At 41.4% G+C, this 27,042-nt stretch overlaps 1 protein-coding gene and 1 long non-coding RNA gene across 8 annotated transcripts in view; one reads left to right on the top strand and one right to left on the bottom strand.

Annotated features, from left to right (window-relative positions):
* Positions 1–1,324: 1,324 nt before the first annotated feature.
* RABGAP1L (RAB GTPase activating protein 1 like) overlaps positions 1,325–27,042 on the bottom strand; it is a 367,897-nt gene continuing 342,179 nt past the window's right edge. For all 5 annotated transcript variants that reach the window (XM_084865197.1, XM_084865196.1, XM_084865200.1 and 2 more), the window contains 6 exons: positions 23,866–23,976; positions 17,823–17,927; positions 12,794–12,877; positions 10,312–10,383; positions 7,221–7,418; positions 1,325–6,373 (listed from right to left, as the gene is read on the bottom strand). In XM_084865197.1, coding sequence (XP_084721323.1) covers positions 6,221–6,373; positions 7,221–7,418; positions 10,312–10,383; positions 12,794–12,877; positions 17,823–17,927; positions 23,866–23,976 — 723 coding nt within the window. In that variant the 3' untranslated portion in view covers positions 1,325–6,220. The remainder of the gene's footprint in view (positions 6,374–7,220; positions 7,419–10,311; positions 10,384–12,793; positions 12,878–17,822; positions 17,928–23,865; positions 23,977–27,042) is intronic.
* On the top strand, positions 14,875–26,871 carry LOC311612343. Of its 3 annotated transcripts, XR_014793277.1 has the most exons (4): positions 14,875–15,150; positions 17,369–20,336; positions 23,983–24,144; positions 24,818–26,871. It is a non-coding gene; the product is annotated as an uncharacterized lncRNA (long non-coding RNA). The 3 variants fall into 3 exon arrangements; XR_014793276.1 differs by lacking the exon at positions 17,369–20,336 and having other exon boundaries at positions 14,875–15,078; XR_014793278.1 differs by having other exon boundaries at positions 23,983–26,871.

Below are 27,042 nucleotides of genomic sequence, written 5' to 3'. Positions count from 1 at the left end.
GTTAGTACGTAAGCCTTGTTTTTCCCCGGCTGCGCAGTCGCAACTCGGAACCTTACCCCAACCCGGAAGGAACATATCAGTGTGAGAGATCCAAGTCGGAAGTTGACTAGAGAGGCGGCTGCTTCCGTCTCCTCTAGGACAACGGAGAAACTAGGCAGCCATCTTGTGTGAGGCTAACCTGGGAACCTCTGCGAGAAGTGGACACACGAAAGGGAAAAGGGGCAGCCTATTTATGTTGTTAAAACGGGAGAGAACGAGGAGTTAACTGTGGAGGACCCTGAAGAGAACAGTTATTTTCAGTGGGTTCTGGCGTCAGCGACGTGGTTGCGTCACCAGGGACCAAGTGGGGTTTTGTTGGGCACGTGACGGCGCCGCCAGGATTCAGACTACTATTTAATACAAAGCGCCACACTGTATGACCTCAAATGCGCTCTCCGCTTTCCCTGTGGTTGGTGGAAGCACTTCCAGGTGCCCGCGCCTCCTCGCCCCCGCCACTGACCATTCTGCAAATCGCCAGTTCTCACCCGGGTGTGGATTGTGGGACTATTCCGCTCTGCTGGCTCCAGCCTCAGTAAAAGCCCCTAAGAAACCAGTCTCAGACAGCCTCAAACATCTGCAGCACATTGAGAGCATAGCCACTAACCACTGGGAAGTCCGATAGAGCTCAGTCACTCAGCCATACGTATCTCCCCAGGTAGTGATTAGAACCAGCAAGTCAAAGAAAGAAAAACAAGCTTTTAGTAAGACGCAGGTTGATCCTTATCCTAGCAAACAAACGGGAGTACAATTCAAAAGCAAATGCATGAATTTCACAAAAGTGAAATGAAGTCTAAAAACAAAACTAGCCTAAGGTGTTATAAAAAAAAAAATCAGGATAGTCTTAAATGCATAACCCATGGAAATGGGCAACAAATAGTGCGGTGAAGGGCTGGGGTGGGGCAGGGGCAGGGTGGAGGGGGAAAAGGGAGGGGGTGAGGAACATCTGTGATACTGTAAACAGTCTCTTGTCCCAATGCCTCTTCAGGCCCCGTTTGGCCTTTGGTATGTGTAATACAATAAAATAAGCCCCTATTTCCTTTTAATTGTCTTATTATTAAGCTAGCTTAAGAGTTTCTGTTACTTGCAATCAAGGAATCTCTAGAGAGAAGAAAATAGGGCCCTTGGCAGTTCTGCTGTACAGGACATCCTGCAGGTAGAGCCTGGAATAAGCTCCTGTGTATTTTTTCTTTCTGACTGGAATCCTTTGTCAAATAAGAAGTGCTACATAAACACTGGGTTCCGATATTTAAGAATAAAACCAACAAGAAGAAAACAGAAAAGACAGTTATGGACTTGGGAACAAATGTTTATTACTGCTTAATGGGGCCAAAGGGGCAACACAAAGCATTGAAAACATCACTGGCTCACAAAAACAGTCACCTGTGTTACCTTCTGGGTTGCATTTGTTTATTTCACAAGGCTCCATTCACACATGAAAACAAGCTACTAGTCCAATTCAAGTTCATAACGATTATAAAAGTAAACATTTTGGGGACAATGTACAATAAATTGCACTTTTCTTAACAAGCATTACATTTACATTTATGGAGTGTACTATGCATAATACATGGAATTATGGAAACATCTAATTGATCAGTGTTTATAGGAGAGGCTGCTCACTAATATTTCTTTTGTGGTCAATTAGCACTGTCAGGGCCAATGGACTCCTTTATCCCAGAACCTGTTTTCATTAGAGAAACCACGGACAAAAACTATGCTATTCCTGAAAATAGATGTTATATAATTTCTACTACCTCCTCAACAAGGGAAAAGTAGGAGTTGGAAAGAAAGGAAGTGGGGCTGACTGAGAAACTCTTCTTTCATTTGAATAAGGATCCATATATTATGCAAAATACCAAAAATAGAGAAACGGATGTAAAAGGCTATTGGGACATCTTGGATTCTGAGACCATCTCCAGCTTTATTCTTGTGCTTTCATGATACCAGAGTCTTGATGCATTTGTAGCCTTATAATTCAGTTTCCTATATTTTATTCCATATATAATATATACTTATGTTACAATGGAAAAGATTTTACATGTTAACTTACTGCCAATGAAAATAAAAGGAACTTAAAATGTTCATTTTCTACTCAGTGATTCTTTTTTTCTTAAGTGTTTCAGAATACACTGATGGTAAACCGGGGATGGAGGTAGGGAGAACGGGACATGTTGATGAAGATGTTTGTACAGCAGGTAACAAATTCATTGGAGATAAGCTGGATATGTAGTCTTTTAGATGGAAGTTGAGAAGGGGACTCCTGACCGCTGACTGGAGTCACTCCCTACTTGTAAACATTCACTTTCTCATTACAGCTCAAGACCATCTCCTATTGAAGTGCAGCCCCACTGAAGTATTCATTTTGGTAGCTTTTGAAAGACAAGTTATTCCTAAGGTAAAGGGCTTTGCCTTTATTGTACAGAAGCCACTATGAGAGGAAGGATGTTTTGGAGCAGTTCTAGTTCAATGTGACCAGGAGCCTGGCAACTCCAACTCGAGGGGAAGAGCTTTACACCCGGTAGTTAACAGGCCATTGAGCCGCTACCAGCCCTTCTGTATTCAATTACTATGTATGTATTCAGGTGCATGGTACCTGGGTATACAAGAGTCAGGGATACTCTATAAAATTTCACACACACAAGTCTAACTGTTCAAACAATAGTTTGTCCATTCTCTCATTTATTTATAATGGAAGCAAGAGAATCAGAGCTTTTGTAAGTATTGTTTTTAAAAGTTATACAATAGAATCATCTTATTAAGTGTTCTTTTCAAGAGAGATAAAACAAGGTATTTAATTTTTTTAAAAGCTCTTTTGTCCCTTCAAGGGGTCCTGAAATCAGACACCCACCTTAGCAGAATAGTAGAGTGATTTCAGCTAAAGAAAAAGAAAACAGCCCCTTACCTCAGTTACATGTGATTCTCATCTGCAATACCTAATCAACCCTTTTAAGGATTCCTCATCTCTTGTGTATTCTCTTGTTTCACTCACTTTGGCTGGAAAATGAAGCCACTACGGTAGTTCTTAACTAGAAAGTAGTTTAAGAAAATAGAGTAGAAGATAGAGAAAAATAAATAATATATAGTATGAAAGAACGAAAACTTTGAATAAATGAACTAAGACAAATATGATTAAATATCCCAACGTCAGTACAAAGACTGCTTTTCTATTTACTATGGAAGTTTAAGAAAGCCAATGAAGAAGAAACTGCCAACTTAATAGCTAGGAGAGGAGAACACAAGTATTGGCTGTATGTTAATATAGGCCTGTATGGTATGCCTATTAGTGTTTCTGAAAGGCTCTCATATACAGAACATTAGGTAACTGTGTGTGTGTGTGTGTGTGTGTGTGTGTGTGTGTGTTTCATTTAATTATATGTAACTAAATATAACCAAATTGTGCCATGGTTCAGAATGTGGGTAGCTAGCAAATTATGCACTGCAAAATTCAGCCTGGTTTCTTTCAGCTTTAAAATACGTGTTAAATAAGATTTTCAAGATATAAAAGCTACTGAATTGAATAATCAAGTTGAAGTTCATTCCCTTCATTTTTTTTTTGCAGAATTTAATGAAAAGAGAAGTAATCTCTTTTCAGAATGTTGCAAATGTTAGGTTCTGGAGGTATGCTTTAGATAATGTGTTCTAGGAAAAGATGAAGAACACACTATAATATCTGAAAATTTCCTGGATATTTAGGCTAATCTCTTTCTAAAGGAATCAAGGGAAAAAAGCAATTCTCAAATACACTTCAAAATAAGTGAAATTAAAACTAGCAGTGAATCCTAGGATGCATGAGTTTTAAACAACAGACGGTGAAGGACATGTAGTTTGGGATAATGCTGTTATAACATATTGTTTGAATAATCATATCATATGCCATATTTTGAATTTTCTTTCTATCTTTACTATTGCTTCTGACCCAAAGGCATTGCAGTGAAAAAGTTTAAACTTATGGCACCAAAACATACTCAAATATGATATGGAACTGGAAAAGAAAAAAATCTGTAGATTACCATTATAATCTTTAAAAAGAAAATGCAAAATATTAATTTATTAAACATTTGGAATGTATATACCTGGTGATTTTGTTTAAAGAAAAAAAAAAATGAAATCTGACCAGGTTTACAGAAAAAAACTGGACCTAGAACCATTCTATTTCTCCCTCAACTACTATTTAAGGAAAATCATGCAATTTAGTCATTCTGTGGAATGTGCCAATTTTTGGAAGTTAAAAAAGCTCTATATAGTAGATCTACAAGATTCACAAAACAGAAAAGAACATCATTAATTTAGTTGGCCATTTGATAAGGCAACTTGTACAAGGCTTCTTGGTATCAAAGCATAAAGTATCAATAAAGCTAACAAATTATACTAAATGATTTATAGAAACAAGAATTGATAAGCAATTCTCTAGCCATTATATTGTATTTTACAAAAATAAAAATAAAAATATTAGGTTTTCTAAACCACCATGTAGGGAATGTTAAAGTCAACATAGACACTGGAATGCTGGCTTATTTTCATTTTTGGTAAAAGGAAATGAATATAATGATGAAAGATGTCAGGGACCCAAAAAAGAAATGCTGTAAGAAAGTATTATTTCATGAGTATAGCAAGCCTATAAACACTGATGAAGGGACTTCACTTTTTAGAGTTTAATGACCATTTTAGAGGGAAGCAAATTGTAGTGTGTGCTCCTGGTCTAGATGACTGTTACTTGATCTTTATCTCCAGGAGTGTGTTATTTTTAATTGCACCATATGGCACAGATGAGAATCACTCTGGCGATACAGAGGTTAAGATCATTTGCAAAGAATATGTTCAAAAAGGAAGCCAAGAATGAGTGTCAGTAAATGTTACTGACAGTAGTTGGGTTGGTGGAAAAGACCAAAAGCTGCCAAAAAAGCTTAGGAAATGGTAAAATTTGCTTGGCCTTTACCAAAGGATTTCCTGTGAAGACTATTGATATATACATGTTAAATATAATAGAAAAAATATTTCCATCAACTTTTAAACAATAGTTTTCTTTACCCTTCCATGAGATAAGTATTTCTATAAAGGTTTCATATTCAATCAAAAATGTTACAAATGTATTTGCAGCCTCATCTAGGAGTACCAAGGGCACATTTTTGGGGAGCTATAGAAATAAAAAAAAACTGCCTAAGATTAAACTAAGATGATATGAAGCTGACCTCCATTTCCCCATTTCATAACTTTGACAAAGTTACAGTATGTTAGTGTTTCCTTAGCAAGCATATGTCAATATTAAATGACATTCTCTGTCCCTGTTTCTGAACACAGTGGCTAAACCTAGATCTTTCTAGGCTTTTCTGGTGAAGGTTTCCTAAGGCTACAATTCGCAATGTCCACTTCGACTTGACGTTTGCCAGCACGCACAACTGTGTTCATATTTAGGACCTTGCAATTCCTGTGTGGAGTTCTTAAAAGGACCTGTTAGAACACCAGGGTCAAAGTGATTTATTTCTTCCTGTGTTTATCGAAATCTCAGTTCCTTTTCTCTAGTGTGACTTCTCAACAGCCTAACATTATTCTATGGTTCTTGGCACTTCCTTTCTAGATGTACCCAACATAAAATGAAATAAACTAACTTGCTTTAGGGACTGTTCAATCCCAGGCCTGTCCTTCCCTCCGACAGGGCACTGCTCTCCAGGACATCACTTTCAGGAGGAAGCTGACAGTGGTCCTGACCAGCCCCACAGTGTGCTTTACCTGAATAAATCCTGGAAAGCTAAGAGTTTTGGATTTTAGTTTCTTTTTGTGTGGCAAATACCGTCTTATCACTTCAACCTTGGAATAAAAGACATCTCCATTTTCATATAAGATAAACAATATGAACAGTTAGTTCTCAATAAAAAAAAAAGCATGTAGTTCTGAATTACTGATTTCCAACTAAATAGCAGGCATGTAAAATAGTGGGTAATACTAAGATGGATCTGAACATGGCCTTCCAAGAAGAAGCTTGAAAACAGGTATTCAACATAAACCAGGTCAGTTTCAATAATATCCCTTTGAAAGTGGCAAACAAGAAAGAGTGAGAGCCACTGAACGAGCGGGCTTGCTTCCTGGCCTCCTTTACTTCCTTTCTTCAAAGGGGCCCCCGGGAGAGTCCTCGGGGTCTCCGTTGCTTTGATCGTTGTGCTCTTGTGCTGGGCTGAGGCGGGAACTATGTGCTCTCTTTGGGCGGCTGGGTGCTCTGTGGCGGCGGCAGCGGCTGGGTGCCTGTGGCCGTTTTGATAGAGTTCAGGGTTTTGCTAAACCAAGAGTTTTTCGCAGCTTGGATTTCATTCATGAGGGCCCCTCTCTGATGTTCAAGTTCCTAATTAAAATAGAAACAAAATAATCTGAATATTATAAATGTTTTCTCTCTGCCTAAAAATCCAGTAGAGCTTCTTGGCATCCCCAGGACTATAGAGTCATAGTTTCCCTGTCAGAAAACCCAGGAGAAATTTAACTGGCTTCTTGATGCAAGAAATAAATAATAAATAAAAAAAATAAAAGTTTGCAGCTAAAAGAGGTACCACTAAAAACCAGAATCTGTGCCTTCTCTGAACAGTTAAATGAAACCTCATATTTTCTTTTTATTCACCCTGCAAGTTAGGTTACAACCTGATATACTTGCTTCAAACTACAAATAAACATAAACATATGGATGGGTTGAATTTTTACTGATAGAGTAAAGCTGAGTGAGTTCTAGTTCCAAACACATGACCTTTGCCCTGAGAACATACAAGGTCAGGCAGAGACAGCTAAGCACACCAGTGTGTGTGGGTTGGAGCGACGGCAGGACATGGTGGGTACGATTCACTGTTAAAGAGGAAATGGGGAATGGGGGACAGTTCATGAGAAGCCAGGACTACTTTCTAATTATGTTATCCTTCGATATGGAAAGAGATTATAGAGAAATAAATTTGGCCAAATCAGGTAAAGATGAAAAGAAGCTTTAAAAAAAGAGGGTAGGGAGTGTCAAAAAATGTTCAACTATCAAGGGAAGAATAAACAGAGGTTTGGCCTTTCATTTTCCAAAGTGACCAAGTTCAACGAGAATGGACCTTGGCAAAAAAAAAATTGCAGGGGAAACTAAAAAAGTGTTTAAAAAACACACAGAGTTAAATGAATATTAATAATTAAAATTATATCTTGTGAGAACTTATCAAGTCACCAACCTGGATTTTACACTTGGCCTCCACCAGCTGCAGTTTGGTTTGTGCCAATTCCAGCTCCATCTCCCTCAGTTGCTTCTTAAGTGAGTCCTTCTCATCATCTGATTCAACCCCCTGGTCCTCTCTGCTTATGGCTGCTGGCTTCAGAGCGCCCTCCTTGCTGAAAATGTCACTGCAGTGCTTACAGGCCATCATTTTACCCTGAAATATCCAAAGGAGATAACCAACGTCAAGCTGTATTCCATAGCGTAAATCACTTCCTGAAACAATATGCGGCTTGATTTTTATTTAGATGCTGTTTGTTGCCATCAAATGCAGGCCTATTTCTGAAGGTTGTTATTTCCCTTATGCTACAACCAACATGGTTCCAGTCAGCACAAAACTCAACTATCCAAGACAGATGCCCCTTTTCCTCAAAGTATTTCTAGAGAGACTGGGGCTAGACAGTATTGCAGCCCCTCTTTGACATCCATTGTGGAAATGTACTACCATTACTCTGACTAGATGCCAAGCCCCATCCATTATGCTCTGCATGCAGTATCTCACTTCATCCTAGGGCTACTGTATGATTAGGTACCATTTTCACCCCCTTTTTTATAAATGAAGAAACTCAGCATGTAAGTAACTTGCTTAGAGTAGACTGAAGTTATTATGACTAACCTGAATCTACCCTTGCAACAAATAAAGTGTAAGTCCTTTTGTTCAGCATTAAGCAAAGATGATCACTACTGTTCAAGGTAATAAAAGTAACGCTGACCTGGACTGCCAGTGACAACATAACCACCACCAGACAACAGCAACTCTCTTTGAGAAAAGAGTGCTATTTGCTTAAAATATTTCCAAAAATAGTTCAGAGAGAAAAGATATCACATAATCTTTCTATTTCAATGTCTTACTGTTACAGCAAGCTCAATGTCCATATCCCTAACTACCCCCTCTTTGCACACACACACAGCAGCCCTCCCCCTTTGTGTCATTGTGCGCATTGCCACCACTGAGGCCTGAAGATGTGGGTGCCTTTTCATTAGCTTCTCCTTCATTCCATTTCCAGCTGCTCATTAAATTTTTCCCCTGACATGACCAAACTCTCCCTATCCCGGGCCTGAATCCCTAAAATCATCTTCTCAGCCTTGCCGGTTCCTTTCTTACCCCATCCATACTGTGTTCTTTCAATTCCTGCCTGATTAACGTTCATTAGAGGCTTAAAAGGTATCTCATAGCTCTCCTAAGAACCCTGTGCTGGCTCAGACAGGCACACAGCAAGTGTTTGGTATATGTTTATTGTTGATTAAATATGTGTTGATTAAGTAAAATGTTAAAGTTGGTGGTTTTGATCTGGGTTTTAAGTGATTAAAAGTTTACCAAACTGGGTAAGCAGTGTCATTAGGCTGATGAACCTTATAAAGGAAGCGATTAATCTCACAAGAGGGAGGAGGACATTTCAGCAGAAGGAGACTGTGTGCAGCCGCAGAGAACTGCAGGGAGCGAGACACTCAAGCAGAGGGGAAGTGATGCGCTAGTAAGAGGTACTCGGTAAGACGAGTTCTCCACAGCCACGTTGTGAAAGTCCTGAAACAGAATGCTCATGAATCCTGATTTTATCCTGAAGAAAATTCATGCATTCACTTCACCAAAGCCTGTGATCCATGTTGGAGTAGAGCAATTAGCATCATGGAGCAGACATGCTGATGTGTGGGAGAGACCACAGATTCCCACCTCCTCCCTTAATAACAGAAATCTCATGCCATTTGGGCTGAAAAATGCCCAGTCAAAAGGCGCCATTTTCTAGACTCCCTTGAAATTAGGTGTAGCCATAAGATTAAGTTCTGATATGTATGTCTACTTAAGGAAACTCACCCAATTGCATTTTCTTTGGCCTAAAATTCCACCATGGAATGTAGGTGTGATGGTGGAAACTCCAGTTGACAGGTTTGACTTTTAGGTGACCTTGAGAATGGAAGCCCATGCGGAGGATATGGGTCACTGAAGTTTGGACACTGGTGAAACCAGGGATTTTTTTAGTTCTAGACTTCTTTTACAGGAGATAATTAGCATCTTTTGTGTTTAAATCAATGTTATGTTGGGTTTTTTATGTGTGGCCTACCTAATTCTAAATGGATACATAGGGTGATATAGTCAAGTTTATATTTGGGATGATCCCTCTGATTACAGTGTAGAGAATTAACTGGAAACAGGATGGTGATAGAGGAATAGTGTTAGGGGATGGTGTTACAGAAGGATGAAAAAATCAGAAGCTATTATCATATCATGCTAAATAAGAGCTTAAAAGTAGGACTGGAGAAAGAGGAGATAGTGTAGTATAATGGCTAAGTGTATGGATTGTACTGTTCTCTCTTTTACAAAATAATAAAGTTTAGAGAGGTTAAATAGCTTGCCCAAGTTGTTAAACTATATGCTGAGGTCCCTAGAATTCATAGAAATTACTAGTATTAAACTTGAATATATTCAAATAGAATTATATCAGGTTTCTAGAGTAGTGGTCTGAACATTACTTCTTACGAATACCAATCCATTTATTTGGTTTACTGTTGTTTCTACAGAATAAGAAACTCCTTTTTTCAAATAATACCACTAGAGGGCAGCATATAAATAAATGCTACAAGTTTTCTTTAGAAAACAAACCTCTAAAAAATTGGTGTTTGAACCCAACATGTGTTTTCCAGTCAAGTTCTAGATCAACCATGCTGTTTACTGTTCAAGAGAATGATGGGATGAAACTGCGGGGTCATTCACTGAAGCACTGCATCAGTTCCGGCACAGCTGGGATGCAGCTGCTGAGGGTTCCCAGGTGTCCACCATCTGAGAAAGCTCGGGGTCTCCTGTCACGATGCTGACATCCACTATCTGCCTCTGACAGCCCATAAGACTTATGGACATAACTCTCAGCTGAGGGAAGAGAGATACTATTCTCCATGATTCCTAAGTCCTCTACAACACGGGGTGGCGGGGGGGGGGGGGGGGGGGGGGGCAGAAGCCATCCTGCCTGTGGGACAGCATCACATACTGGGATGGATTCTCTTAGGACTGTGAATGTGGAAGAAATTCTATCACTGAACTACTCCACTCTCCTCACCTTTACCACTTCCAGCTCCTCCTTGCTGGCTGCTTGCTGTTTCTCCAGTCTGGTGCTCAACTGGGAACAGATCTAAAGGAAAAAAAAAAAAAAGAGAGTCTTCATACTGGACAATAGAATAATTCTCACAGCGCGTACACATAACTTTACCAACTCCTGTGTTATTTCCTCTCTGCTGCTGGAAGAAACTGTGCAGATGTGGTCATTTCTGCAGTGAGCAGCCAAAGGCCTGGGAGTGTCCCTGTGTGGAGCACTATGCTAATGAGTAGAAGGAAACACATGGGGAAGGTGTGAGTTCTTTCCGTCTCTAGCCTCATGACTGTTGCAGTGAATTCCTATCCTGCTTCTGGAATCACTCTATAGAATCTTTGCTGAGCAACTACTTTGTGCAAGATACTATTTATGCTGGGAATTGGATGAAAAGCAGTTTGAACCAGAAATGTCTCCTATCTACAGCTATGAAAAGAGTCTCTGTTTTCAATGACAAAAATTTCCTTAAGAAATGGCAGAGTGAATAAAATTTTTTAAAAAGGTTAAATGACCAGAAAATAAAAAGACTAAAACTCTCATCAAATGGTTTGGCAACACAGCATAAAACGTAAAGCCTGAGCGTCTAGTTCTACTACCTTCTAGTATTATGTCCTTGGGAAATTCATAAGCTCTCAAAGCTTCAGTTTTCTCCTGGCCAGAAAGTGCTGTGCTGTGAAAATCAGTGGAAAATATGTACTCAAAGAGTTTAGTATACACCTGGCTGGTAAGTGCTCATTAAATAAAATCTCATTATTACTGATTCTGAAATAAGGTACTAACAAGTACTACAACAGGTAGAAATAAATACTTTAAAGCCTAAAAGAAAAATTGCTTTAAAAAATACTGAAAGTTCAACTCTTATTGACCTTGAGTGAAATTTGAATCTTTAATTTTTTGAGTAATGAAATAAAAGAGGGGATGTCAAATTTTCAAGTGCAGTTTGGACTGGCAACATAAAAGGTCTACCTTTATTATCAAAACAGGCACTAAAAAGAAACCCCATTTTACTCAAAAACAGTCCCTAGAGGCCAGGGCCTGCTTGTGAAGTTCAGTCTTGAATTCTCCAGGTCCACGCCTGGAGATAACAAATAGGTCTGCATTAGCCAACATTAAAGAGAAACGATCAGCCTAGTAATTTTAAGCAACATACCCTTTTAAATAAACCAAAACATTCTGAAATATAGCCAATGATAACCAATTCCAACTATAGAATGCATTTGATCATGTTTTATGTCTTAATTATCTTCAAACAGATGGGCCTGTTGCCTTTAACATGACTTGAAGTGCTTGCCAGATAATATTCAAGAACAGTCCCAAGGACTGCTATTTGCAGAGTGCGGCATATGGCCTAACGTGGTGACAAAAACTGCATCTGCAGCGATGGCGGGCTCCACAGCACATGCCTGTAAATGTTCCTTGTACTGGTTAATGTCTAACCATGCCCTCTCCCACTTACCTACATTCAAAATCTTATGATCACTTTCAATGTTTCCCCTCGTTTTAGCAAAACATGGCTATCTTTTTGTGGTTCCCTCTCCTCCACTTTTGTCGCTACTGATTTTAGTCAGGGTTCCATTTTTTCTCACCTGGGCGCCATGCTTTGCCTCTGACTGGTCTGTGTCTCTCTGGTGGATCCCTACTTAGTTCCACATTTCTCACTGGGACACAGTAGTGCCAAGAATAAGTCCCGAATCATGCCACTTTCCTGCTCAGGTGTTCCTACCACAAATAATTAAGTCCAAACACCTCAGCTATCCCTGAAGATCTTCCTTAACCTGGGTCCCCACTCACCTATGCTTTCCTTCGTATTTTATATTCTACCTCCGTGCCTTTGTACATGCCGCTGCCCCATGGCCATCCTCCGCCCTCCCTCTCCACACACCCACATCTCACCTGGCTGCTGAAGCACAGCTCACATCAGCCTTGCTCCAGGGAGGCTCCTCCTTCCCATATGCAATAAATTCCCCTTACTCCTATTCATACACAGATATTGTCTCCCTTTACAAGGCCACACAGCCAAGTGGGAAAATGAGTTCCCACATTCTATACTGTGACAGCAAAGGACACACTGATCCCCTAGCTACTGCCATTTGATACAATCACTAAACTTTAGTCCTTGGCAAAGAGGCAAATGTCACTAGTGTGTTCTATAGGAAATTAGCTTCTGAGTAGGGCAGAGACAGGATCCCCGTGGTAATAATAAGGTTTCTTGTTCCTCTAAAATCTATCAAATATTGTGAACAAACAACAGATTGTTTTGCTCAAATAAACCTCTATGTTATCAGCAAGCGTGTCCAACCACTGCCAGTTTCAGAGGAGAAAATAAGCCAACAAATTTAATGAATGCAGTGCAGTCATTGTTCTGGAAACTCTAAAAACAAAATATATTTCCCTGAAGAACAACAACAATTGCTTTCATAGCGACAAAAACCACAGCGGTAAGGTACATTACCTGCTTGTACTCGGCAATGATAGCTGTAGTCTTCTTTATTTCATATTCTGCCTTCTCTAGCTGTTTCCTGAAGACTTCTTTTAGCTAGAAAGAGTGAAAAGGAAAAACATCAAGACTCAGTCACAATCTTTAAATAATTCCCACAAACATCTAGATTCAGGTCTGCCTGAACCAGAACCAAATGGCAAGATAAACACTATAACTATATAAATTTTCCTCGATGAAGCTGTATCTTGATCATTTGAAAATCCTCATCATCTCATGAGATACAGAAATCTTTCTTTCCTGTAATGTATAAGACACAGGAGCAATCCGATTATAAAACTGCTTATGCTTTTACTTACTTTATAAATCTATTGTTAATTGTCGATTCAGAAGCTACATTTATCCTTATGAGAGACTAAAACAAAACCTCAGGGCACATGGCCTGTACCCTGGATACTATCTGATCAATTACTGAAAAAACAGTTTAAGCCTTCCTCTTCATACCCCCAACCGTCACTGCTGTCAGCTCTCTGAAGGCAGGAACAAGGGACTCTGGGGGTGGAGTCAGAAAAAGATGGAGAAAGATGACAGCTCTGGAGGCCAGGAGATTCAGGGACTAAAGAAACAGTGACTTCAGAAGGAGCTAAAGTGATGGATAAAGGAGGTGCTTGTTACAATCAAAGAAATACTGAATTATGAATGCTAAACTTAAAACCAGCTATTTTTGTAATCCAGCAGCTCTAGAATTCTGGGTATGGGGAAGGTGAAGATAATAAAAAGGCTCAGGTGCCACCAAATAGAGGGGGAAGAAATCAGGACTTCCAAGGTGTTGACTAAACAAGCAAGCAGAAGCTTTGGAATGCTGTGATGCAGAATTCATTTATTTATTCTGATCATGTATTTAATAATCTGTACATGAAATTCATTAGTGTAATTTATAATTGTGCTCATATCATTAGGAGATTTCTGAATTTCTTCATATTTGCTACATTCCAAAATTCTAAAAGCGTTTTGTAGGTTATTCTGATTCAAACTTGATTATTAAATTATTCTCTATTTTACATAATGTAAGGACATATGCCATTGCCTTTCCCCCTCTTATCACAGGGCCCATGGACCTCAGGACAGAGTTGGATGGCTGTGAGGTTTTGACACTTAATTCTCTGAGCCACAGTTTCCATTAACAAATCTCATGAGGGTACAATAATGATTAAAACAGGGAAGAAGCATAGATAAAGTTCACTTGCCAATAGCTTCACCTTTACCTGAGGTACTAAAGTGAGCCCCCAAAAGGAAGGAAAAACAATATCCATCAAAAGGCCTATATCAAACTGGATAATCAGGCCCTAAAATTTCTAAAGTACATTTAAAAAAAAAAAAAATGGGCCAAAGTCATTTTTTCATTTCCCAAAATAATAATAAATGAATACAATAAAAATCACAGAACACTTTTTATAAACCTTAAAAGGTGCTAAATGATACAATCTTTCACTAGTAACTTCCCTGGAACTTTCTCTGCTTGGATGTAGGTCTTTGCAAGGCTTTGTGTCCTACTTGATATTTAGTATTTTTGATGTCTCAGAACAAAAGATTAGAATGAATGAGTTAATCAGCGTGGCTGGACGGAGAGAGGGAAACAGCCTGCTCTTCCAGGGAAGCTGCAAGTGTCCACTCCTGGGGTGGAGAGTGTGGGAGAGAGAATTTTTGAGCATGCTTCCAGAGAGGTCGTGGACTATATGCCCCAGCTAGAGTTATCAGTGCTGACCCCAGGCCAGGCCTTGAGATACGGTCTCATGGCCCCTTCCCAGCACATACGCCTTCTTTCAAGGGCAGAGCAGGACTGACTCCATTTTGTACTGTGTCCTCTCCATCTTTTGTAACTATGTCCCCGACATGACCCCTTTCTGAGAAAAACCACAGAATATGCCATTTACCCAACCCACCCTTAAATCAGCCAATAGAAATGCAGAGGGCAGTAATCCAGTGTAACTGAACCCTGGCCCTCACCCCACCAACTGGAACCAGCCAACTTAGTGATCCGAGCATCACCCCACCGCCCAACCCTAAGCCCTATAAAAAGGCTATACTTTCAGAGCTCGGGGCTCTTTGCATCCTGCCGCTGCGTCAGTAGAGGCGGAGAGACCAGGCTTGAGCTTGAATAAAGGCTCTTTGCTTTTGCATCAGACTTGGCTTTCTGGTGGTCCTTGGGGATCTTGGAATCTGGGCATAACATTTGGGGGCTCATCCAGGATCCCCAAGACCGCCGAGGGACCCCATCTTGGAGAGCCTGACTGGCCAAGGTAGGTGTCTGTTCTCTGTCTCTTTTGTGTGAGCTCATTTCTGAAATTCTGCTAGTGCCCGGCATGGTCTAGGTCAGGGGTCGGCAACCTGCGGCTCCGGAGCCGCATGCGGCTCTTTTGAACCTTTGCTGCGGCTCCCAGCAGGGCCAACAGCAGGGGGCTGGCGGGGAGCTGTATCACTTACCTCTAATACTAATTTTTGTTGTTGGTTAAGCATGGGAGACAGGTCCTTTTGTAAGATGTATACTGTAGGAAATTTGTGGCTATTATATAAAATTTTTTTAAATAAATAAATAAATTAAATTATTATTTACATTTTTAAATTTAATTTACTTAATTTAATTTACGGAATATTGGGGGGCCTGATGAATTATTTTTATGGCATGCATGGCTCACTAATTAATTTACAAAATATTGGGGGCCTGATGAATTGGTTTGTTTTTTTTTTTAAAAAAAAAGTGACTTGTTGAGGCGGGCGCAGGGGCGGGGTGGGGAGGGAGCAGCTGCGCTCACCGGCACTCTCTCCGGCTCCGGACCCTCCACACGTTGAAGAACTTCTTCTCCTCCGAGCGCCCTGTCCCATCCCGGTCCCAGCCCCGCGGGGGGTTCAGGGATGCCCGCCAGCATGTTCAGCATCGACAACATCATGGCTGCGCTGCCGCGCTGCAAGGATGCGGTGCTGCCAGTGGCTCCCGACCCCGCCTCCCCTGTGGTCTTCTGGGCGCTGCACAGGAACTTGCTCTACAGTGCCGGTGGCAGCGCCGCCTCCTCCCCGGACTACAGCCAAACAAGGGGTGAGGATATCTGTAAGGCTGTCCTGGACTATTTAAGTGCCGAAAAAATAAACACCAACCACCTGGTCTCAGTGGCTACTGATGGGGCGCCGAGCATGAGAGGAGCACAGAAGGGCTTTGTGGCTCTACTGCAGAAGGCTCTGGGTAGAACGCTGCTCTCATTTCATTGCATCCTGCACCAAGAGGCATTGTGTGCTCAAATATTTCCCCCGGAATGCACAAAAGTGATGGATGTGGTCATTCAGATTGTTAATAAGATAATGGCAGAGGGCTTAACCACTGCCAGTTCCGTTTGCTATTGGATGAAGTGGAAAGCATATATTCTGATCTCCTGCTCAACAACAAGGTCCAGTGGCTATCCAGAGGCGAGGTGCTAAAACGCTTTGTCGCATGTTTGGAAGAAGTAAAAACTTTCCTGGCCAGCAAAGAGCTCACCTTTGCTGAGCTGGAACAACCAGAGTGGCTGAAAAAATTACATTTTATGGTAGACATGACAGCACATCTTAACACACTAAATACAACCCTTCAGGGGAAAGGAGGCACAGTCCTGCACATGCTGGAGGAGGTTTTGGCATTCGAGCGCAAGTTGACAGTGTTTGTCAAAGATTTACAGAGAGGTACACTATCTCACTTTCCCTCTTTGAGAGAGTTCAAACAAAGTCATGATATGATAAATTTGGAATATTTGAAGTCTGCAATCACCACAATGCAAAGTTCGTCTGGGAAACGATTCTGTGAATTCAGAGAGAAAAAAAACACATTATCCTTCCCTGTCACTCCCCTGGCGATCGATCCATCCCTATTGAATATGATTGCATTTGCAGGTGTAAGTCAACCTGATCTTGAGATGGAACTGGCCGATATAGCCGACAAAGATATATGGGTGTCCAAGTTCAAATGCTTGGCCGCTACTCTTGAGGATGTTGCCATTCTGGCTCAGAATCATAAATGGAGTGATATTGAAAACCTTCCCAAACAGGACAAACTTGTGTTCGAAACATGGAATGCCATCCCCAACACTTATATAAACATGAAAAAGTATGCATTTGGAGTCCTGTCGATCTTCGGCTCCACATATGTATGTGAGCAGGTCTTCTCCAACATGAACTATATTAAAAACAAACATCGATTACGCCTCACAGATGACAACTTGCAAGCCTGTGTGAAAATGAAGGTAACGTCTTACAGCCCTGATGTGCAGACACTGTGCACTGAGGTTCAGGAGCAAAAATCCCATTAACCAGGTAAATTAAATATTTTAATTAGCTATTAATTTGCAAAAATATATTTTACATTGTTAAGTAAAAAAATCCTTTTTTTCTTCAGATTGACAGCTAACTGCACGATCCGGTATATAGCATTAAGAAACAATATATGCAGTGTTATATTTGTTTTAAATGTCGCAATGGTTTTGGGGCTCCCAGGTGTTTTTTTTTCCTTCGAAAACGGGTCCAAGTGACTCTTTATGTCTTAAAGGTTGCCGACCCCTGGTCTAGGTGGATGCACTGGAGGACCTCAAGCCAGAGGATTCGGAAGACGTTCCGATCCCCCCAGGAGGGATGTGGAATCCCCTCCCAGGATTCTGTGGGCTTTGAGATTCACAATCCTCATAAATTACTCCAGAGAAGTCAATTACCTTGAGATCCCACACGAAATTTGCTGATTTGTCAAAGCTCTTGGATCATAATCCCAAGTACTAAAATTAGAGAAAAGTGAACATGCTGGCTAGACAGCTCAGGAAAGGCAAATTCCTAAACGTTGCTAGAGGGGAGAAACACTGCCTCCTCTTCTAACACCTGCAAAGGGAATGTCGAGGCTCGATGCCACTCACAGGGACTGCTCCGACGTCCCTTGATTTAGAATAAGATGATTTCTTGTCTGAAGTATGAAGCATCTCTGCATACCTGGGTAACATACCTGCGTAAAGGAAAGCCCGCCTGCGCCTGTTACCTGAGCCGTCTCTTCCTCCTGCTTCCTCTTCTCTTCCTCGGTCTCCACCAGCCTCTGCTTAGTCAACAGGAGCTCCTTATTCAACACATCTGCCTTGTCTTCCGCCTGCAAATCAGAGCGTGTCACAGTCATAAAGACAGAGACGGTGAAGGGAGTGTATTTACGTCTCCCACTCGAGCACTTCCTGTTCCAACATCACCACAAGCCATTCTTCTTGTTCCTCCGTAACCCTGGGATGGCTGCTTTCCTGAATGCCAATGACATACCAGGCCTTTGGCACGCATTATCTCTAACCCTCACAACAATGATTATCTTACAGGCAATGGAAGTGAGGTTGGCAGAGATCAAATAACCCGACTGGGGTACACATCTACGATCAGAGCCATGATCCGAATTCAGACTGGACTGGCATCAGAGCCCATGCTCTTTCTAAATGCTCCTTACACATTTCAGATGTCACAACAGCACTCACTCTGACGCTGTGGAAATGGTTGGATGAAGAGGGTGGAGCCTTTAGGGAGGCTTCTAACCAGGAGTTCCTATGGGTGGGTTCGGAGAAGGTGAGCAAGAGAGAGGCTGGTCCATGGACCAAAAATAGGTGAGAAAATTCAAAGATTGGCTAAGCCCCACCAGGGTATTCACATAGGACAGTGAGTATAGCAGGGAGAAATTAAGACCTAAAACCTAATGATAGAACACTGACTGGGTATCTGTTATGAGAGCATCATCCTGATATGCCAAGGTTGCAAGTTTGATCTCCAGTGAGAGCACATACAAGAATCAACCAGTGAATACACTAATAAATGGAACCAGCAAACCTCTCTCTCTCTCAAAATAAAATCAACTAATCAATAAATAACAGAGAGATCCATGAAGAAAAGTGAAGTAATCTAAACAGAAAAGACCATATTTCTAGGATGGCCAAGAAAAGCTCAGAAAAATACTCTGATCTTAACTCAGAGACAGGGACCAAATTAACCGTTGGTTTCACTCAGTTAAAAATGTGCCTATTTTACACTCTAAGGCTCTTACCCCTTAGATCTCAGCTTCAAGTTCGCATGTGCAAGGAATCATGTCTGAGCCATGCCCTCCAACCCCCATCTAAATTAGCTCCTGTTTCTTTAACTCTGCCATACTTCCTGTGACAGCACTTAGCACACACAGTCTGTAATGATAAACTCAATGTGTCATTTACTTGCCTTGCCCACTAGACTTTAGCTGTGGGAGGCAGGAACCACATTTCTCTGTGCATCACTACAGCCCCGGAAGCAAGCCCAGGACAGGGAGAGAGGAGTAAGTATTTGGCGAAGAAGTGGATGTGGCTCTCTGAACATCACCACAGCAGCAGACTGTGTGGAGTGGAGGTGGCAGAGAGCCACAGGATGCGTTCGGCAGAGAAAACCACTGACGCAGAGGATGAAAGCTATTTGAAAAAGCTGTCCCTGGCAGACAGCAGCAAAATGTTATCCAAGTATCTGTGAACACTGGCCAGGTGGCCTCCTGCCTGTTTCACCGAATCTGCCGCGTGTCCAGATGGCCAGGCCAGCACAGTCTGCTGGGTGCTGGCAGGGAAACCACATCCAGCTTTTCTGTTCTCACTGTCTGACGTTCGTCATGACCCGTACCTCAGAGGTCATAGCTCTGTTTTCAGATAACTTGAAAGTGTCAGGTACTTAAGGTGGAAAAGTCCATTTTAAGGACACTCATACATTAGATTTTAGGGGGGAAATCTACATAGGGAGAACATCTTAAAATTAGAGGTAGACCTCAAAAATGCAGTTTTGGAAATGTCTATAATAAAAGAAAAAGAAAGCCACTTTCCAGAGGAAATTGTTAATAAACAACTAAATATTTATGATGAGAGCCTCCTATTTTTATTTCACGTTTTCTGCTGCACATTCTTCACTAGGCCAAGGTAAAGAAGCTCACTGGATTTCTACCTTTCAGATCTGACATCTGCAGAAATTTCTGTGGGCCCCATGTGGGAGGAGCCAGAGTTTCCCAGGAGGCTTCATCTGAAGTTTCTCCTCTGTGTTAGACTTCCGTGACTTGAATGTGAGAGAAACACTGCAGTTTGCGATTTAATCACAAATCCTCCCATCACCTGATCAAAAGGCTCTACCATCGGGATGAGGCGCTTTCAGAGATGGTTTCTCAAAGAACTAGCCAGTTGTTTCAAATAAAACAAAAGAATCTGCCACTTAGTACATGTTTCTGGTCTAACAGGAAACACGATGTGGTTAGGAGGGCCCTAGGCACTTTTGTGCGAAAGTCCTGGCCTCTGTCTCCTGTGTTTCCCGGGACCAGGAAAGGACAGGGAGGGCCTGAGAGCCAGGGGCAGCAGAAACAGAACCGGAGATGTATCTGTTCACATTTCCAATCTTTCTAATCGCTGAGAAGCCCTTACTGAAGGGGCTGAGGGAGAGTGAGTTCTCAAAAGAGAAGCTGTGTCAGAGAGAAACACTGAGAACCTTCGTACCCAAGAAGCCTGAAGCCCACGCGAACATGACAAGGGTAAGGAGTAATTTATTTTTTTAAAGTTCCTAATTACATAACTAGTGTTTGTTTGCTTTATGTATTATTTCTAATACAATCTTCTTTCATGTTTGTTTAATGTTTTGCCGTTTCAATGAAGAGATCTGATCTTGACCCACTGGGAATGGAAAAGTACTAGGCCACCTGGGGGGGGGGGGGGGGGGGGGGGGCAGACTGGCAGGAGAGGGCCCTTCCTTGAAGCTGCCGGGCGGGTCACCTATCCTGTGGGGACAGCTTTTTGGTAGGCGAATAAGCCCTGCTCGGCAGAAACTGCAACATCAGGAGGAGATAGCCATGAAATAGCGAATTTTATTCTTCCATCCGGATAGCAAGCTTCGAAAGGCAGGGGCCAGGTCTTATTCTTTTAAAAGAAAGAGAAACAGAGGTGTGAAGGGAGGAAACAAGAGTGAGAAGGAATAGAGGAGGGAGTGAAGTTTCTTCAGGGGCTGCGTCAGCATTTACACGAGCTCCTCGGTGCTCAGCACTCAGTTACTTCTGGAGTACCCATGGAGCATCCTTCCAGACTGACCTTCAAAACGGATTTTCTTAAAAAAACTTTTACATAATTAATTTTATGATGATTTTTATTTGTAGATAATATATTTTTCTTTAAACAATATATTTTTTTAAATAATATGTTTTTGTATTTAAAACATTTTAAAGTAAAAATTTAAATATCTGTTTTCTGGTTATTAAAAAGTTATAATGTATATTGTTATCTAACCAAGGGTGGTTAAATAATTTAAGGTCTTCTTATAAAAGATTAGTAATTTTAAAATATAGGTATAAAGAAGAGTACAAAAATTAGATTTACTCTTATCACCCAGAGATATCTAGTAGTAACATTTCATTGTGGGCTTTTTTCCTGTCCAGGAATATTCTAGCCTCCACTGAAGGATGGCCCTATGCCAGCCTTATCCTTACAATTCAGATAGATACAAACATTACACAGAAATTAATTTACTGCCCTAGCCGGTTTGGTTCAATGGATAGAGCCTCAGCCTGTGAACTGAAGGGTCCCGGGCTCGATTCCAATCAAGGGCACATGCCTGGGTTGCGGAGCCAATCCCCAGAGGGGGGTGTGCAGGAGGCAGCTGATCAATGATTCTCTCTCATCACTGATGTTTCTGTCTTCCCCTTCCTTTCTGAAATCAATAATATTTATATATGTATTTTAAAAAGATTATCCTTAAAAAATATTTCCTTTAAAAATATATATACTATATCATTATCTTCCCCTTGTTTTAAAAATCTATTTCGAAAAGACATTGGACAAATATACTTCTGTTTTCCCTTTCTATTGGACATATACATTACTTCTATCTTTTATTCTGCAGTAAATAGCCTTGTATGTATATTTTTGACCAAATCTCTGATACATATATAGGGTGTCTCCCCAGAATGTGTACACACATACACTTTAAATAATTTTAAAGGCAGTATTTATTAAAATACATCTCATTTTCAAAATTGATTTGTCAGCTGTTAAAACGTGTATACATTTTTGGGGGGACAGCTGTATATATGTCAGTTTCTTCATTTATAAAATGGGAGATTAAAATAATAAAGTCATTAGGAACATTAAATGAAATAATGCTTAGAAATCACTAATATAGAGCTTGCTACATAGTAGGTAGTCAGTAAGTATTTCATTTCATTATTTTTTAAAACTTCTAAAGGCTTACCAAAAAAACTACCCACACAACTTTCAATTTACAGCCCTAGCTTATTTCACGGAACGCCCACTGAGGCCAACTGCTTAAAACATTTTTCATTTAGCTCACCATCTCAAGAAAGCTATTATTGGATAAAAGATTCAAAATGACAGAATCGGTTATGAGTTAGGGCCATTTTGAAAGCTAACAGGGAACCAAGAATTTCATCACTAACTCACCACTCTAGTCTTATTAATGCAAAACTGTAACCGCTGCGGTACGGTGGGGTGTGGCCCTCAGCCACTGGAGACGCCTCTTCCTTCTGGGGTTCTGGCTCTCTTAGTCACATACTTTTCATACCAACACCTTACAAACAGGCTAGCTGCGTGAGGTCTGCGGTTAAAGGGGCCATCTCTCTCCAACCCCGACTGGGCTGCTTTGCTACCTTCCGTATCCGGCGTTCTGAGCAGCACAGTCTTTGTTTTATTTCCTATCTCTGTTGGTGCTGACTCCTTCAGCTTCCACTTCTCCCCGTTAGTACTGTTTCCTTCCCAATAGCTCCGTTTCCTTTCCTTTCCTTTTTGTTTTTCTCCCACCTTACTGTGGTTAAAACTTGTGAGCTGCAAAATCAACTGTGTACATGGGGAAATGAAGTTGTGGCAGAAACCATTTTTTAAACATTGCTAAAATTCTTTCAACCTTAATTCCATCAGATTTATATTATTCATGGATTTGTATTTTAAACAGTGCCAATGCATAGTTAGAGCACAATAATGCCTCTTCTGAGTCTCAGAGTTTCTGATCCCACATTATTTGTTGGGAATGTTCACTTAAAAATTTTTTTAAAATTGATTTGAGAGAGAGAAAGGAGGGAGGGAAAAAGGGAGGAAGGGAGGAAAAGAAAGGGAGAGAAACATCAATTTGTTGTTCCACTTATTTATGCCTGCATTGGTTGCCTCTTGTATATGTCCTGCCTGGGGATCGAACCACAGCCTTGGCGAACTGGAACCACACTCTAACCAAATGAGCTACTTGGCCAGGGCTGGAAATGTTGACTTTTTTAGTCAGAAAATAGAGTGATAACTTTAAATCTATAAAAGACTGCTTCCACATTGCCAAATGTTTTTGAAAACTCCAGCAATAGAAAACAGAAGTCCTAAAGCTGTCAGTACTGTTGGAAAGAACAAAGGAAGTTAAACCATATAATGTCTTCCTAGCAACAGCTGAAGTTTATTCCACACAGACTACTAAACTGCTTTCCCTTGCTTTATTCTCACATCATCCCATGAGGCAGCCTTTTTATACCTATCCATAGGGTAAGAACTGCCTGGGTCACATGGTTAGGAAATGGCAATGCTAGGATTCACACACACACACACACACACACACACACACACACACACACGCAGGCAGTGTGGGGGCTTAGCCACTAAGAGGCTCGTTGACCTTACAATATGTGTATCTTAATGTGCATATGTCACATAAATCCTTTACATTTACTGTAGATGAGCATTCCCGGTGGCGGAGGCTCTCAGGTGACGATGCTGGCAGGCCTTGCCTTAGGAAATTACAGGTGCAGAGAAGAGAAACGGGAGTGCAGAAGACATAAAAGAGTGGGTCACACACGCTGCTTAGGAGCAACCCAAACCCTTCTCCAAGGCTGGCGTTTCCCGCCTGCTCCAATCAGCACACTCAGTCCCCTCCCCCCTACACCCAGCCATGTATCCACCAAGCAGCTGACTCCCGGCCAAGAACAGAGGGAGCCTGGGCAGGACTGTGGTGAGAGCAACTGGGTCCTTGCCCTTGAGGAGGTAGCCACAGTCTTATTTCTTCCTAGTGAATGATGGGTGTACCTGATCCAAGTCATTCCGCAGAGCAATCTTGCTGGTTACAAGTTCATGGGCGAGGTCATCATTCTCTTGTTCCAGCCTCATGCTGGCCTCCTGTAATCTCCGGTTCTCCCTCTGCAGAAGAAAAGCAACAACCAAAGGGGGGTGTTAGTGCCTGAGGTACCAGCAGCAAACAGATGGGTGGGGAGGAAAAAACAAGCAGCAACGACTAGTGAACTTGAAGGTGTAGAGGAGAAGGCGCAGTGGCACAGGAGGGCAGGACAGCTGTCTGGGGAACAAACGGTGAGTTAAGCGAGCGGTGTGGAGGCGGCACTCTACCCCGTGAACTTACCCCCGCCCCCAAACCCCCAGGCAGGACTTCATTATTAAAAATGTGCCACAAAAAAGCAAAATTTCCACGCGTACCCCCAATCCGTGAGGTTTCCACAGGCCTAGAATGCACACACAGGCAGTTCTTTGTTGGAAACATGCATAACAACCCTCCCTGGCCTCAGGGGAAACCACAAGACATAGTAGGGCCGGAATAGGGGGAAACCACTAGGAAGGGCTTCAAGTTGTTTTTCCAATATCAGGGGTCAGGATGCTTGGGTTGTGACTTTGCTATATGACATTTTCACTCTTGGGGTAAAAATATGTTTACTTTTCTGAACACCAATTTTTGTGTTATAAGAACAATTGTCCTTACGTTTGCTTTGTTGTTGTTTTTTAAATTTCAGATTAAAGGATTCCGGGTAAAATACATTGCTGAGCTATTTTTCCCCCTTGAACTCCCTGGAAAAAAAATAATCTGAATCAAAGTTATATGATGAGAGAACCACGTCACATTGTTAGGAAGCGAGGTCTCCCCTAAACTAGCCATTATGAATTGTGTACATTCCCCTCAGAATAGCAATGTGGTGCTTTCCATTCCAAAGTATCAAAAGTGACTTTTTTCTGTTATTGTTTGCAATTACAGGAGACTCCAGAGAGCTGACAAGAAAGATTTCAATGTGATGACACCTTCCTGTTTTTCACATTTACACTCCTAGCCGTGCCTTCTGCAAGGGTGGCAAAAACTCAGACAAAGCAGTGTTGCACAACCAGGAGACAAATCTATGTTCTGAACGAGATTTCGTCATGGCATACTCTGTGTACGTGTGAGTGTGTGTTTGTGGCGAATTTTGTCTTCTATAGGACAACCTAGGGTTTGTTATATGGAAAGAAGAAAACAATTTCTTTTTTTCTTTTAGTTTTTTCAAAGAAAGGCTAAGAAACATGGTACAGGCAATGCCTGCAGCTGTCCTGGGGGCAGTGGATTCAGAAACAGGCCGGCAGAGAAGCTCAAGGCCAAACCAGTGCTTGACTCTAACCAGTCAACAGGGTTCCTCCCTGTCCTCTCTTCTGGGGAAGGTAGGCTTGGCTAATCGGGGAATGCTAAAACATTTTTTAAAAAGACACCTACTGAAAAAGATCTTAAAATCACAAATCGCTTAGCTATTTCTAAATAATTTCATGAATTCCATGCAGTATTAAAATAGAAATGAAAAATATCTAATAACAGAAGAAATGCTTGTGCTTCCTTGAAGAAAAAGAGCTTAGTAAATGGAAAAATCCCATTTTTACAACAGCATAAAAGATATCAACGGTGGATAGTGGATTATTTTTACTGTTGTCTTTGTGATAGTTAAAGTTTTCTAAGTTTTCCACAATGGATATAGAATATGTATTTTAAAGGTTTAAAAAGTTGTTTAAAAAATAAAAAGCAATTTAGAATTTCAATTCACTGGAAATGATGAAAATGTCAAAAGAAGAAATTTTTTTTTAAGTCCACTCTTGCTAGATACTCATGTTCTGCATGAAACCGCACTGGATCTCCTTTGTGACTGAAATTCAATGTAACTCTCAAAAGTGCTTGCTGTCTGGCCAGAAGCCCTTTGCCAAGGTGTTTATTCATGAAGAGACAGCGTGCTTATGTATAGGGGCAAGTTGTCCTCATCCAAATCTATCTGACCCCTCCACCCACAGACGCTCTGCCCTCTCACAGAAGCACAATTACATGGAGACTGAAATAATGGAGAAGCCAGGGCCTGTGCAGCCGAATCTTTCAGTCTTTGGGGAAACGATCCAAATTCCAGCAGGGCCTGGAGCGTGCATCTTTCACTCCAATATATCTAACTACTGCCCCTATTTGTGGAAGCAAATTACATACTTGTCAAAAACTCAGATTTAAAAAGAGATTCAGAAACCTCTCTCATAAATGCCCTCCTTGCCAGGAACAGGCTAGCAAACACCAGCACAGTTTCCTCAACGTATTTCGCAATGCAGAAGGCATTTTTCTCATTTCTTGATAAATCCTTTCCAAAGGGACCCTGGTAAGACTACTACTACACTATCTATTCCTGAGTTAAAGTCCTATTTCTACTGAAATTGTACTTGCAGGACTCCGAGGTACAAAAATCTCTCTTAGTTGTTTACATCACACTCATCTGGCATAAGAGGAAATGTTGCAGCTACCAGTTTTTCAGGTTACATGACATGCTTAGAATCGAGTTAAAATAACCTCCAGGTAAAGTCACACGGTGTGAGTGGAAAAGGACTGTTCAAAGTATTCAAGAAGCACAGGTTGCTATACTCTTCCTATGGATCAGAGCTGCATCTGATGGTTATATTACATGCAAAGGGGGTTATGAGCTGAGCTAAAATTCTGACTGGTTAAGTTCTCATTCCAAGACAGAGGTAACTCAAATGCTTCTTCACAGACACACATCTGAGGGGTGGAGGGCTCTTGGGGAGAAATCATGTGTCTGAGGGTCCCTAAAAAGCACAACAGCCGAGGGCACACCTGGCGTTTGCTTTAGCAGGAAGCTCAGTCCAGTGCCTGCGAAGCAAGCAGCAGAGTGGGGAGTGTGCACTCCGGCTCTGCACTCACAGACATGGGGAAAGCAAGCCAGAGGGAAAATGCAGTATCCTCCTCCACGCATGACCCTCCTGGCCTCTGAGATGGACATTTCCCATGAAGAGGCGCTTGCCCGCACTCACCAAGGGTTAAAGAGGTTGCATCACTTAGCTGTCTTTTCCAGCCTTTCCCGAAGAGCCAAACTCACTTTGGAACTAACTGATTCAAGACAGAGTTCACCTTCACACCAGAACGGAGAAGAAAGTTTCCTTTCATTGGGCTTGGGAAAGGTAGTAATCTTGATT

This window comes from Pipistrellus hanaki (assembly GCF_964339955.1).
Source record: "Pipistrellus hanaki genome assembly, chromosome: 18".
Classification (NCBI taxonomy): Eukaryota; Metazoa; Chordata; class Mammalia; order Chiroptera; family Vespertilionidae; genus Pipistrellus; species Pipistrellus hanaki.
This window is presented reverse-complemented; position numbering and strand designations above follow the sequence as displayed.